General features: G+C 40.8%; 1 protein-coding gene across 8 annotated transcripts in view; it reads right to left on the reverse strand.

Annotated features, from left to right (window-relative positions):
• si:dkey-151g10.3 (serine/threonine-protein kinase WNK3) overlaps positions 1-15,043 on the reverse strand; it is a 65,447-nt gene that overhangs the window by 10,694 nt on the left and 39,710 nt on the right. For 4 of the 8 annotated variants that reach the window (XM_058764388.1, XM_058764387.1, XM_058764383.1 and 1 more), the window contains 11 exons: positions 13,852-14,161; positions 13,635-13,741; positions 13,229-13,450; positions 4,496-7,870; positions 3,999-4,039; positions 3,773-3,902; positions 3,561-3,677; positions 3,317-3,418; positions 2,336-2,384; positions 1,975-2,127; positions 181-1,775 (listed from right to left, as the gene is read on the reverse strand). In XM_058764388.1, the coding sequence (XP_058620371.1) occupies positions 181-1,775; positions 1,975-2,127; positions 2,336-2,384; positions 3,317-3,418; positions 3,561-3,677; positions 3,773-3,902; positions 3,999-4,039; positions 4,496-7,870; positions 13,229-13,450; positions 13,635-13,741; positions 13,852-14,161 (6,201 nt within the window). The remainder of the gene's footprint in view (positions 1-180; positions 1,776-1,974; positions 2,128-2,335; positions 2,385-3,316; positions 3,419-3,560; positions 3,678-3,772; positions 3,903-3,998; positions 4,040-4,495; positions 7,871-13,228; positions 13,451-13,634; positions 13,742-13,851; positions 14,162-15,043) is intronic. The other 4 variants (XM_058764389.1, XM_058764385.1, XM_058764386.1 and 1 more) reach the window with 3 other exon arrangements.

Below are 15,043 nucleotides of genomic sequence, written 5' to 3' on the forward strand. Positions count from 1 at the left end.
CCCCCTGCTCAAAATGAAAAGCTAAATGAATTTTAATACAAAAAAAACATGTTCACCATAGAAGAGCTGTATATATGAACTGCATTTTAACGGATTTTTGAATAAAATAGACTGGGACAAAAAAAAAAAAAAAAGCATCATGTCACTGATCTGTTTTTGTGAGAAACACACCCTACTTACACTTACAGATGATTCAATGGGCACTTTCGGGGATCCAGGCTCCTGTGGAGGGGAAACGAGAGAGCATGGAGGGGATGTAGAGGAGAAGGATGAAGCAGGCTGGTGTTGCACAGCAGACGGGATCGTCTCCTCCTCACCTGCTCTCTCCCGCTCTCCATCCGGAGAGGTAGAGGAAGAGCGAGGGGTGGTGGAGGAGGTGGTGGAAGAGGTGGAGTGAGGGGAGGTGTCTGAGGAAGTTGCAGGAGGAACAGAGAAAATGTTGGGGGGCTCTGAAATCTCGTCAACTGCGGTGGAGGCAACAGCAGATCCCGAGGTGGAGCTGGGGGCAGGAGCAGAGCCGCTGGTGGAGCCACTTCCCAGTGCTGCCCCACTGCCACTGTGTTCCTGATACAGAAGAGTCCTCAGCTTCTCATCCAATGTCTTGATCCGGTTGTCCACAAATTCGATTTTGGGTGGGCCTTCGCTGTCTGACTCCGCTACTGAGGAGGGCTGGGCTGGAGAGGGTGTGAAAGTGTGGGAGAGGGCAGGCAGAGTAGTGTCAGAGAGCGGCAGGGGTGGGAGAGAGGGGTCCGAAGAGGGATGGGGTGGGGCGGTGTGGCTGACTGTGTCTTCACCTGTGGACAGCTCAGACTCCGACTGCTGGATAGACGCCTGCTTCTGCACAGCCAGAGGCACTGCGGTTTGTGCCATAGGCGCCATATCATGCGGTACCTGCTGAAGTAACATCTGTGTTTGCTCACTGGGAAGCTGCTGCGGGATCACCGGTTGAAATGCAGATCGAATCTGTTGGGGATCCTGGGTCTGGAGACCATGCTGTGGATGCATGGTCAGTATCGCTGTGGTTTCTTGAGACACATACTGTTCTACCATGTGCTGTTGGATTTGCTCAGCAGTGGCTGTTTGAAGGCCGTGTTGCTGCAAGAAAGGGGTCTGCTGTATTGCCGGCTGCTGAGATTCAACTGGTACTTGTTGGTGAGGAACCTGCTGAACTTGGGCAGCTGGAAGAGCTCCCTGCAAAGGTACGGTCTCCATTGGCATTGGCTGTGATAGTGTTTTTGACTCACTAGACTGGATTGTAGGTGGCTGTGGAGCAACCTGGCGCTGTTTCTGAGCTTGTTCGGTGGTGGCCATTGCTGACTGTAGTGTCTGGGTTTGTTGAAGTACATCTGTTGTCTGCAAGGGTAGCATTTGGGTTTGTGCTAGAAGTTGCTGTGAAGGATCAGCGTGGGTCACCAGCGACGCTGGAGGGGTCCCATAAGTAGATAAGGTAGAGAGGGGCTGTTCAGCCTCACCTTTAACTACAACTTTTCCTTGGTCCATGCTGGAGCCAATGAGGGCAGTGACTGCAGGGAAAGGAGCAGCAGAGGTACTGGAAGCCATGACCAGGATTGGGCCTGCAGGCAGGGTAGCAGAGGAGACTTGCTCTGCTGTTGGCAAGGCAGCGGGTGTTACATCTTTTTGGGCAGCAATGGCCGAGGCTGACATGGATGCAGGAGCTGATACAGTAGAGACTGGAGGAGAGGACGCAGACAGTGAAGAACTTGGGGAAGATGCTATCCCAGCAAAAGACTCTGAGCGCTGAGGGCTCTCATGATCTGATAATACATCAGACAGAGTAAAATATTCAACAGTTGTCAAGACAATTAACAATATTCTTATTAATTATCATCAATATATCTCTATTTTAATAGAAAGCTAACAGTAGAAATGTTCTCAATTCATTATAGTTTGGATTATGTAGGTAATTTCAATACCAAATTTCACTCCAAGCCAAAAGTAAAGTGAATTTTCTACCTTTCTCTTTTTCTGTGGACTTGGGAACTCGGCTCTCTCCCACTGGAGGGGGAGTGGAAGCTCCCTGGTTGGAGTGTGAGTCACGATGACGAATGGTTTGGTTAATGAAGAATCGCCAGCGACCCACTGGGGAAGATTGAGGGGCTGAATCCACTTCGGAAAATGGGAGAATAGCACAGAATTATTTATTTTACTATTAATGGTAACAACAGTGTAAAATCAAAAAGTCTTGGTTGATATATATTTTTTTATTTTAAATCAAGATAAAAAGATACCAAAGTTATAAAGTTAATGCAACTTTACCCCTTCCCAACTTTATTCTTCTGTTTTATTTGGGAGAAGATCAGACTGATTAACTCACTTGTTGCACTGGATGGGGTGCTCACATGGAGTTGCTCCAAGGACCCAGTCTGAGACAAATAAAATTTGTAATTATACTGTAAATAAACCAAACATAAACTACCATTCAAATGTTGGGGTCAGTTTTTCTTTATTCATCAAGGACAAATTGATCAAATGTGACACTAAAGACTTTTCCATTTCAAATAAATGTTATTCTTTTGAACTTTCTATTCATAAAAGTACATAAAAAAACAATACTTAAACAAAATAATAATAATAACCACCACCAGAACTTTTATAGTCAAGTGACTATTAAACCTGTTAGATCCCTAAATAAACAAACCTTAAAAATTTTAGACAAGAAATCAATCAGATGGCATCATTGTAACATTTTACAAAAATACAGTTTGCTTAGTTTTGACAATTTTATGAATTTGTCTCTTATCAAAATGGTTTTTAAATGTGTCAATAAGCTTGCTACAGATATTATATGCCAATTAATAGTAAAACAGTAGTAGGGGGATCTCTACAAGAGGTGCAACAACACAGAACTGTATATTGCCTAAGATAAAAACTAAATTTGCTCAATCTACATTTTCAGTTAAAGGGACACTGCTCTGGAACAGTTTGCCAGTTGATCTGAAAATGCAAACAGAGTTGAACATTTTTCTGTGAAATATAAAAAATCGGTTCAAACAAAAACAGGTTTGTGAACATGGATGGTTGTACACAGTCTTAGATCTTTGTTATGTTTACTGTTCTTGTCATTTTACTTTTTTTAAATTGTATTTCAAAAGCCTAACCAGGGACTGGGGCTGCAAATTAGCCACTGGCTAGAAGCCTGTATGTAGAGCATCTGTAATGTTATTCTGCATTGTCCCTGTTAAATAAACAACCAACTAAAATGAATAACAACAAATAAATAAATAAAAACTACATAAAGGAATAGTTTCTACAAAAATTACAATTTCCAACAACAATACAGTTGTGAATGACAGACCTGTGAGTGAGTGCTTAGTATTTCTTGAGCTTTCTTCACTATAGCCCTCAGCTCCTCAACAAATTTCTCTTTTTCAGGCTCAAGGACAAAATCCTCCTCCACCTACACAAAACACGTTAAGAAATTTACTGGTGTAGACATACTTCTATAGCAAAAGCCACAGGTCAGGATTAGCGATCACAAATGATCTTAATATGTTTCTCAAAAAGCAAACAAATCATTCTAGCTGCTGAATGTATTTCACCATATAATCTGCAATGTCCTCTGGTGCATCTCCTTCAATGTCAAACTTGAATGTGACCATCTTGTTGCTGTGAGTCTCCAACTGACACTCTACCATGTTGTCCCCTGTGCCTGAGACCTACAACACAGAGAAAGTGTTTATAATATGATTCAATTTATATTTACATAAAAAGAGAAGTGCAGAAAATATTACAAAAGTTGGGATTTACATACCTGCAACATGCTGAGTTGAAAATGAGTTTTTTCAGCTTTTTGACAGGATGATCTCCTTTGAGATTTTACCTTATCTTGTCTTCCACTGGCCCACTGCGATTGAGCCTCATCTCCATTGGCAGGAGCAGAGCTAGATTTATAAAATATTTAAAATCAAAATCACAGATCACAGATCACATTGTTAAATGCATTACAAAAAAATCAAATAATACACATAACTGCTTACCCTGATGAAGAGCCCCTATTGGCAGACTGATTTAGGCTCTCCTGTTAAGCCAGAGGAAAGACAAACAAACAAATACACAAGAGAATACATACCAACAGAAAAACAAAAGACAAAATATCAGTTATGTAACGAGTTGTACAAATAATAATAAAATAACATTTTAAAAAATCCATAAGTAAAATAGCAAAGTAAGTGCAAACCAAAAACAAAACAGTCCTTAATTGAAAAGCTAAAATTTAAAAAGTTTGATTTAAGTTTAACTTTGGTTTTGCAGGTGTTAAAAAGTGTTAAAAAAGTAGTGGGTCTTGCATCTCAAGTTAACAGAGTTAGAAGAAATAGATGTTTGTATGCCTTCTACCCTTATTAACATGTTCTGCAGAATCCTCACATGCACATAAATGGGTCACTTTTATATATTGCCATATTCGCTGGTCAAAAATGTTCACTGCTATCGTGCAACACTGTATATCTGAAACTAATTTAAGGAGCTTTTGTACCTGAGCAATGCCCAGCAATGCAGCGTCACTTTCTGCCAGCGAGGTGGTGGGCAACACAGATCCATTAGAGTCATGGGACTGTGAAGCACTGACAGGAGGGGAAGCAGGGATCATATCAGCAGGCCTTGCCTGGGTTAGCTGTGCCTCTACTGTAACAGGAATTTCTGAAACTGGGACAGATGGTTGTAGGGCTGGGAGTGTGGCAGACGGCTGTAAAGAAGTATGAGATGGACTTGGGGGGATCTGTGATGGAATAAAGGCAGTTTGGGAGTAAGAAGGCTGCTCGAAACTCCCAGTAGCCTCTATATAGGTCTGTGCTTGTGCGTTTGAGTGTGCTTGTGACTGCATGCTAGTCTGAGTGTGCGCTTGAGGGGGAAGGGATGGTTTCTGCTGGTTCTGTGGGGAGGGTGGTGGACCTGAGACCACCTGACTGTACAGTGGTACCGTTCTAGCTTGGGTCTGAGGTACCTGACTGGGTGCAATGTGAATCGGGAGCATATGTTGGATTACTGGTTGAGGCGGACTAGGCTGTTGGTGCAGATCTTGTGGTAGGATAGCATTCGGTTGCAGAAGCTGCTGCACGGGTTGGGCTTGATGCTGATGGTGGAGGGGTTGCTGTTGCTGCACATGGTGGGCTTGAGGCAGCTGCTGCTCATATGGTTGGGCAGCCTGAGGTTGTACCGGAGGCATGGGCTGCAAGACTGTCTGCATTGAGGCCACACTGACTGGTTGCTGCTGCGCTTGTATAACTTGCGGAGCCTGGGCCTGCATTTGAGATTGGTTTGTCTGTTGTAAAAAGCACTGTGTGGATGAAGTGGCCATTGGGTTGATGGTAGGTGCAAGTGACACAGGAGACAGTACTGCTTGCTGATATTGCTGCAGAGGCGGCTGTTGTTGTTGTTTCACAGATTGTGTGAGGTCTAGCTGAACAGACTGGATGGTTTGTGAAGCGACAGGTGCTTGAGCATATTGTGTGGGTAGAAGTGTAGAAGCAGCTGGGACTGTAGCATGCACAAGAGGCGCAGGAGTAGCTGACCCTACTGCAACTTGACACTGGAGAGAAGCTGCAGCTTGAGGTGGTACCAACTGAGATTGGGAAGGAAGGGTTTGCCCTTGTGAGACCATTTGTGTTGGAGTCGGGATAAAGGAATGAATGGGCTGTGGTGTAGAGATTTGTGTTGGAGATGTGATTTGTTGGGTTGGTTGTGGAACTTGCAGCTGGCCTGCTTGAATATGGCCTCCCACTGACTGCGGTGCAGGATGACTTTGAGTCTGCAAGGGAATCTGACAATAAATCGCAGGCTCCCCTTGACTTTGGATCTGAATTTGCGCAGAAGGTTGAGCTGACATCTGTGGTGGTACCTGTTGCTGGATGAGTACTGGGGCTGGTACTTGACTAGGTATTTGAGCGCTAACCATTTTTGGTACTGCTTGAACCAGGGTTGGAACTTGTAACTCTACCAGAGATGGTCTGTGCGATGCCTGGGGGAGGACAGCTTGTTGCTGCTGAATCAAGACATGCTGCTGCTCGGTTTGTTGTTGAGCAAGATGAGGCTGAGGTTGTGGGGGAATCATTTGTTGAGAGTGCTGGATTTGACTAATTTGCTGGATCGTCTCCGGAGGCTGTGCTTTCACAAGGGTTGCTTGCTGTTGTCCGCTATGATCTGCCAGAGTAGCATGTTGCTCCAAATGTTGTTGCTGTAATAAAACTTGTTGCAGTTGTTTTTCGGATAGTTGACGCTGTAATTCAATCTGGTGGTGTTGCATCAGGAGATGTTGCTGCATCTGTGACTCTCTTTGTTGTAGCAATGTCTGTTGTTGCTGTTCGGTCTGTTGTTGAAGTATCTGCTGTTGCAATTGTTGATCTGTTGGCTTCTGTAGTTGCAGCTGTTGCTGAAGAACATGTTGCTCTATCTGCTGAGACGGCTGCTGCTGGCTTAATAAAGTTTGTTGCTGTTCAATTTGATGTTGCTGTTGCAGCTGCAGTACTTTTTGCTCTAACTGTTGCTGCTGCTGAATGAGCACTTGTTGCTGCTGCTGTTGTAAAAGAGCTTGCTGTTGCTCCAACTGTTGTTGTTGCTGCTGCTGTTTAAACAAAGCCTGCTGCTGCTGCTCTAACTGTTGCTGATGTAAAAGAGCTTGTTGCTGCTTTAATTGGAGTTGCTGCTGCTGTTGTAGCAAAGCTTGCTGTTCCAACTGTTGTTGCTGCAGAAGAGCCTGTTGTTGTTCACGCTGCTGTTGCTGCAATAATGCTTGTTGTTGCTCCAACTGCTGTTGCTGAAACAAAGCCTGTTGCTGTTGTCTTTGCTGTTCTACCTGTTGCTGTAAAATGGCCTTTTGCTGCTGTTCAATTTGCTTTTGTTGATGTAACGCTTGTTGCTGCTGCTCAATCTGTTGCTGTACCGCCATGTTTTGTTGTTGCTGCAGAAGAATTTGTTGCTGCTCCACTTGCTGCTGTTGTGGTGGCTGAATATAAACTTGCTGTTGTTGTTGTTTCTCCATTTGACTTTGCAAAACAGCTTTCTGTTGCTGCTCCATTTGTTGCCTAATCAGAAGTTGCTGTTGTTGTTGCTCTGTCAATTGCAATGGCTGCTGGATTGTTTGAAGTACCGGCGGCTGTTGTACCAATGTCTTTACCATGTTCTGCTCTTGTGATTCAGACATTTGTTGCAAATAAACTTGCTGTGCCTGCTGTTGCTGAGTCTGATGCTGATATTGTTCCACTGGGGGTTGTTGAACTGATGCCTGATGCTGCTGTATCACAACTTGCTGTTGGGGTTTGCTTGCAGGTTGTTGTATGTACACTTGCTGTTGTAGATCACTTTGCTGAGGGTTGGTATTTGTTTGCTGTTTCTGCTGTGGCAATGGGATATATGGCTGCTGAGAAGCACTGGAATGTGGCGGCCGCTCCTGCAGAACCACCTGGGGTTTTTCTACATGCTGTGGCTGTTGTAACAAAACCGCCATTTGATGAACATGCTCCGTTTGCTGTGGCAACAGCACCGTCTGGTGCTGCTGTATTATATTTGCCTGCTTTTGTGGTGTTGGTTGCTGGATGTTCAGTTGCAATGTTCCAGGTAATTCTGACATCACCTGCTGTTGCATCTGAACAACAGTTTGCTGGGGCAAAACATCAGTGGGTTGTACAGAAGCAATAGAATTTTGGGTCTGCATAGGTGGCATGATGTTGCCTGCTGATGCTATAGGTTCTCCAGCTGGGATGGAGGAAGTGAGGACAGTCATGGGTGCCTGGGGTGATATTGGGGGGATGTATGACTGTGACTGTACAAGAGAACTGTGGGGAGTGGAGGCGTCAGTGGGTCGGGAGTGTAACATTTGCGAGGATGTAACATCTGTTGAGTATTGTGGAAGGGGCTGGTGGGGAAAACATTGGGATATTATTTGGTAAGATTGGATAGGCCAGAGCATGGTGTGGGGAAGCAGGTAGTGGTGGGAGGGAGAAAAAGAGAGAGCAAGAGTAAGCATTAGTGCAGTTCATTAATCATCCAAAGGAAACAAGACATTATGGAAAGCAAAAGATATGAAACAAGATTCCGCATGTGGAGTCATTAGGTTATTTCTAGACTGTGTTCAGCCTACGATCAATGCTGCTGTTTTTTGATTAAATGCCTCATCAGATCAGAGGTACTGTAGCTGTATTCCAAGAATGAAAGCCATTAAATATGGTGTTCGAGTCAACCCAGTCCACCACTAAAGCTGTACCCTAAAGGCCTATTCATACTGAATGCAATTTTGCTCCTCAAAAAAAAAAAAAAAAAAAAAAAAAAAAAGAGCCAGCTGAAAACAACAATGCATTCCTATTGGTGAATATTGGCCAATTGGAATTGCATTATATAGCAATGCAATATAGCAATAGAGTGGTGGAACTATGATGTCACTTTGTAGACAAAAACCCGGAAGCGAGTTTGGTTAAATCCCCTAAAATAAGGTCCGTGGTTCACACAAGCTCAAGATACTTTCACGTTTTATTCTACGACATAAAACACACCAGTTACAACCCACTCATGATTTTTTTTTAACGGTTACGTTTTTTTAAAAAGACTGTTGCTAACAAGTTGCTAAAAGGGTCTACAGACGCTGTCGGAAGCATTCAACGTCATCACGTCGAACAGTTGATCAATTTACAGTATTTTCCAATTGTAGTATAATTTATAGTACAATTAATTGTAGAATAACCAATTAATAGTTTGCCGAATTTTATATTGTTGTTCGACCCTGTTTTTTTGCTTTGCCCCGAAATGCAACAAGTCTTCGGACGGAAGATGCTTGTTTATCGCTTACTGATATGGAGACTTTCGTACCATAAGGTAAACTCATACGATTATTCCAAGTAAACACCACATTTACTGGCTTAGTCACGGTGAAAGTGAAACTTTTACGAAGCATAATGCTTAAAGCCACATTAAAATGAAATGTTTACGGCCACAAGAAGCTTTTAGAAAGCATATAGATTGAGGATTTTCTAGAAGCAAGGATAAAATAACATTGTGTACCAATCCTAATAAAATGATAGCTGAAATGTGGTACTTTATTCACTAAAATAAATTTAATCTTACATATCCAAAAACTCGCTCGCTCTGCTGCTATTTAATAGATTAAATGCACTAGAATTTTATTGAATAGTACGTGAAGAGACGTTTTTAATTAAAATATTCATATTAATCAAGGATTTATTGACTTAATGCACCTTATGTCCTTTAGTTATGATTATTTCATTTATTCACTATACTATTTATTACTAATGTCTCATTTCAGTTTGGCTCTAGTTTTGTATTTATTCCAGTTTATATGAAAAGGTTCATGTAGCATAGCCTAAGTTTAGCTTTTAAGTTCTGGCGCTTTTATTTAGGCTTCAAAATTCGTCAAAATTCGCTTTTATTTAGGCTTCAAAATAAATAAGTATATAAATAGTTATATTATTTTGTGAAGATTCTTGATGGAGAAAACGTGTAAGTTTCATGAACTATGACTGAACACAGAGCTTATTTTTTGTGATAATCCAAAAGCCTATGGAAAAATCCTATTGGCTTTTTGTCGAGGAACCAGTTTCATGCTAACAGCCAATCCGCCTACAAAGTGACGTCATAGTTCCCCCACTATATTGCAATATATTAAATAATAATAATAATAATAAATAATAATAATAATAATAATAAAGCATTGCAATATGCTGTTAAATAATATAATATAGCATCAATGGATTTTGAATGATGGCAGCAGTTTCGGTCAGGTATGCCAACCTTTCACAGAGTTTGAAAACCCCAAATTATACTTGATGTGGTCAATTTGTTTTGATTTGTTGTTTGGCTCCTAGTGTGAGTAGGCCTCAATTCAGATATGTTTCCAACTCACTACCTCAGGAAATTTATTTCCATTCTGTAAACATTGTAGTTTTTCCCTGAAATACTGTTGCTAGCACTCCTCTGTATACTTTATTATACAGATGCATTACTATCTATAACCATACATTTTTATAAGACAACAAACTGTACTTTGATATATAATATAATTACAATTCAAGGATTGAATACAGCAAATAAATAAAATTTTGCTTGCTTTTACTGGTAACATTTACAGCCATTACCAGCTCATATGGTTCAGCTTATAAAATCAACTCAATTTTAGAGTGAAATTCAACAACAAATATGTTCTCTGGACCTAACATTAAAAATGTAGGTCAGTGAACATGTAACTCAGCACATGACCTAAATCAAAGTCACAGACTGCACAGAGAGATTCCTGAGAGGAAATCCAATTCAGTATTTCAGTAATAGTGCCATGACTACATATTGTTACTGACAATACAGTGCCTTGCGAAAGTATTAATACCCCTTCATTTTTTCACGTTTTATGTTGCTGCCTTATGTTAAACTGCTTTAAATTACTTTTTTTCCACATCAATCTACACTCCATACACCATAATGGCAAAGCAAAAAAACTGTTTGTTTTTTTTAAACATCTTTGCAAATTTATTAAAAATAAACTAAAATGATTCCATTGCATAAGTATTCATACCCTTATCTGGGACAGTTGAAATGTAGCTCAGGAGCATTCATATTGCTTGTTGATGTTAAGTTAACCTGTGGCAAATTCAATTTAATGGGTATGATTTTGAAAGGCACACACGTCTTAATAAAAGGTCTAACAGCTGATAATGCATATCAGAGCAAAAACCAAGCCCTGAGGTCAAAAGAACTACCTGTAGAAACAGGTTTGCGTCAAGCCACACATTTTGGGAAGAGTTCAGGAAAAAAAATCTGCTGCATTGAAGGGTCACAGAAGCATGTAGTCTCTGTTACCCTTAATGAAAGAAGTTTGAAACAACCAGGACTCTTGCTAGAGGTGGCCTCCTGGCCAAACCGAGCAACTGATGGAGAAGGGCTTTGGTTAGAGTGGGGACCAAGAACCTGATGATCACTCTAGTCTAGCTCCATGATCATATGTGAAGCTAGGAGACACCTACAGAAGGACAAACATCACTGCAAAACTCCAACGATCTGGGCTTTATGGCGGTGTGGCAAGACTCAATCCTCTCTTCAGTTAAGACACATGAAAACTAGGGATGTGCGGGTCTAGTCGACTAACGTTAAACGCTAGAGCTCCTGCTAGTCTACACTGAAATCAATAACGTTAGCCTATTACACGAGAGAAAAAAAATTACCATAATTTTAACGTTACATTTAAAAAAATTTTAACAACAAGCTAAAATAAAACTTTTGAAAAATAATAAATATAAAAATATTTAAATATATAGATTTTAAATATATAGATATAGCGTATCTGGGCGGAAACTACATTTTGACCTCAGACCTCGCATGCCTTTTCTTCATGTCAGTTTCAGCGAGCTCGAAATGACCACGCGAAGAACAACCAGCAAGGTGTGGGATTATTTTGAATTAGAAGGAAACGGAAAAGTTGTGTGTAAACTGTGTAATGTCAAATTGGCTTACAATAACTCTACTGGAGCAATGCGTAATCATATTCAATACAGGCACGTACGCGTTAGCTTGAAGACTAGCCAAAGCCAACGAATGTCAATCATGCCATACACTAAAGTTACAACCCGCCACTGCGGTCCGCGATCCCATCCGCACCGTCTATTCCTCGAAGACTATTCCCAGACCACGTTAACATGTTAAATTCACTGAACAAATGCGCATGGTCTGAGTAAGTAAAACGACCATTGTTTTGTTTTTAGACAAAGCCGTTGTAATGCTATTCCTTGATAAACTTTCCTATTGTTTTTGACTTGTGTTTTAATATGTTGGCTAACATTATATGAAAATGAAGAATTCTGTCAGTCTATTTTCCATTTCTGCATTGCTCCAGCCGATCTGAATAATAAGCTATGCACTGGTTTATGTTGAGTGTATGCTCTTCCTTATTTTCTGTTTAACGACCGCCTAAAATTAAATGACGTTAACGTGAGGCAAGCATACGGCATAATCGTGACCTATTTTTAGCAGATTTCATTGAGGGATTTGACCGTGTGATGCAAAGATTAAATATTTCAAGTGTAGCTGTTATACACGCACAGTTTTTTTTTTTTTTTTGCCTTTTTTTTGGGTTTCTAGCTTTTAGACTAGTCGACTAGTCGGATACAAAACTTCCGTTTAAACGACAGTCAAATTAGTCGTAGCGCACATCCCTAATGAAAACACACTTGGAATTTGCAAAAAAGCACCTGAAGGACCCTCAGACCGTGGGAAACAAGAATACTTGCTCTGATGAACCTCAATTCCAAGCATTACGTTTGAAGGAAACCAGGCACTGCTCATCACCTGCAGAGTACCATCCCAAAAGTACAGTGTGCTGGTTGCAGCCTCATGCTGTGGGGCTGTTTTTCAGTGGAAGGGACTGAGGGACTCAGAGTAGAAGGAATGCTCAGTGCAGCAAAATATAGAGATAGCCTTAATGAAAACCCAGTCCAGAGCATTCAGAGCCTCAGACTGGGCAGAAGGTTTACCTTCCAACAGGACAATGACCCTAAGCACACAGCAAGAGTGGCTTATAGACAACTCTGTGAATGTCCTTGAGTGGCCCAGCCACAGCCTGGGCTTGAACCTAATCAAATATTTCTGGAGAAACCTGAAAATGTGTGTCTGCCCCCATCCAACATGATAGAGCTTGAAAGGTGAAGAGGTGAGGTGAAGAATGGCAGATAATTGTCAAATGCTGATGAGCAACGCTTGTCGCATCAAACAAAAAAGACTTGAGAGTCTTTTTGCTTCAGCAAAATATTTAGTTAAGGGTATGAATACTTGTGCAATGTATTTATTTCAGTTTTTTATTTTTAATAAATCTACAAAGTTGTGACAATTCTGTTTTTGCTTTGTCAATATGGAGTGTAGATCAATGTGGAAAAAAAGTAATTTAAAGCAGTTTAACATAAGGCAGCAACATAAAACGTGAAAAAATGAAGGGGTAAATACAAATAGATAAATAAATAAATAGTATTAATATTAATACTTTCGCAAGGCACTATATATAGACATGGCACATAAAGTTACTACAACTGACAAAAAGCATAGAATATGAGGAATGAAATACTCCAGCATTCCCTCAACATATTCCACTAAAATAAGATTTGACACTGAGTGTACCAAGTCTCCCTGGATTGATTTGTTTTAGATAAGAATTATTGTGTCCAGTGCAAGAGTGGACCAAGAGAAGAAAACACACAGTAAAGCTGGACACAACGGAGACAGTCACCTGAGAATATTGTTGAGGCACACTTAATGGGACCTGTGATGCCATAGTAACTGGTTGAATAAAAGTCTGTGCCACAGGAATGTTAGGAGCCCCACCACCACTTTGGCCAATGGAAATGCCAGATATCCCACCATTCTGGCCAACAGGCACATTTGGAACCCCTCCGCTCTGACCAATAGGGAGCAGCTGGGGATGAGACACAACCCCTGCTCCTTTCATTCCCTAAATAAAGGAAACAATTCTTATCCGAACAAAGTGTACATTCAAACTAAATTTTTTATTGGACATCAAAGGTTTCAAATGAGCAAGAATGGTGGTGTCTTAGCAGCTGGGGATGTATGGCACACGATAAAAAGTCTGTGAACATGCAAAGTATGAAACTGTTTCCTGAAGTAGCAGTACTTACAGATGTGCCAGTGGGGTGGCTGGTTTGAGCATGAGCACATTGGTTCGCTGTCTCAGGTACAGAAAAAGCTTGGCTTTGTCCACTGACAGCAGGAAGACTCTCACCCTCTGAATATGGAAAAGTGGATCAACATTTTTACACAAATCTGGAACAAATATTTGCTAAAAGTGCCTGTTAGATCCTATTCATAAATTGTGATTCAAAATGAATTGTGCACCTGTGAGGCCCAATGCAGTGCCTTGCTGTTGGACATGTTGGTCCACTTCAGGCAGTTCCTCTGCCTCTCCCTGACCCCCAGCAGCTGCAGCAGCTCCTGTGCCCTGTGAGGAGGTGGTGCCGGAAGGCTGGACATAAGAAAAGGAGGAGGTTAGGACCGAGGAGTCACGGCGCTCATCCAGACTTTGTTGTTGTTGCTGGAGGAGCTGCTGTTGCCGCCGTTCACGGGACTTCTTAATCAGAGTCACCCTGTCTCTGATGGACTTCCCCACCACCTTAGCATCACTTTCATGGAAAAAGCCGGACTTCACCTATAAAGAAGCAATAGAATTGGAGCATGAGTAAAAAAAGATAAAAGGGAGGGAGAATGTAAATTATGTCTTAAAGGGATAATTCACCTAAAAATTAATATCCTGTCATAATTTACTCAACCTCATGTCACACCTGTAGGACTTACTTTCTTTTGTGGCACACAAAAGGAGGAATTTTAAATAAACTACTGGCTTGAATGAATGGGGACTGGAATTTTTACACTTTAGTAAGGATGCAAAAGCACGTTTTTTTTTTCCTTTCAGTTTCTTGTGTCATCAGCTTCAGTCCTCATTTACTTTCATTTTATTGAAAAAAGCAGATGTTCTAATCTAAACAATAAAGTCAAACGGGTTTTGAATGACATGAGGATGAGTAAACTTTTTTTTTTTGAGTGTTGGTGAATATAAATTTATTGCCGTATCAGCTTCATAGCTCATACAGATTACACATTCAACAATATAATAACTACAGTATAATAAATACAATAATAAAAAGATAAATAAAATAAATAAAAAACAAACACCCACACAATTCTTTAAAATATTCATTAAATGTACTTGTGAAAAAATAAATAAATTAAAAAAAACTTTTTTTTACTGGCTACTAGTTTTGGTATGACCAAAAATGTATATCACGGTATTTGTCAAAATTATACCGGTTTCACGGTATATGACGGTATTTTTTTTTTCCATGCATGACCGGGGGTTAACCACATTTTCTACTGATTGAGGGAGGAAAAACTGCAGTAGATTGACTTAGAATGCCCTATTTTACTGTCATGATGAGCGAATATTGTAGAAAAATTCCACACTAAATAGTGACTAAACACGACTCATTAATACATGTTAACCAGGAGTCATTCTCATTTATAATCGCGACAT

This window comes from Onychostoma macrolepis, chromosome 23 (assembly GCF_012432095.1).
Source record: "Onychostoma macrolepis isolate SWU-2019 chromosome 23, ASM1243209v1, whole genome shotgun sequence".
NCBI classification, from domain to species: domain Eukaryota; kingdom Metazoa; phylum Chordata; class Actinopteri; order Cypriniformes; family Cyprinidae; genus Onychostoma; species Onychostoma macrolepis.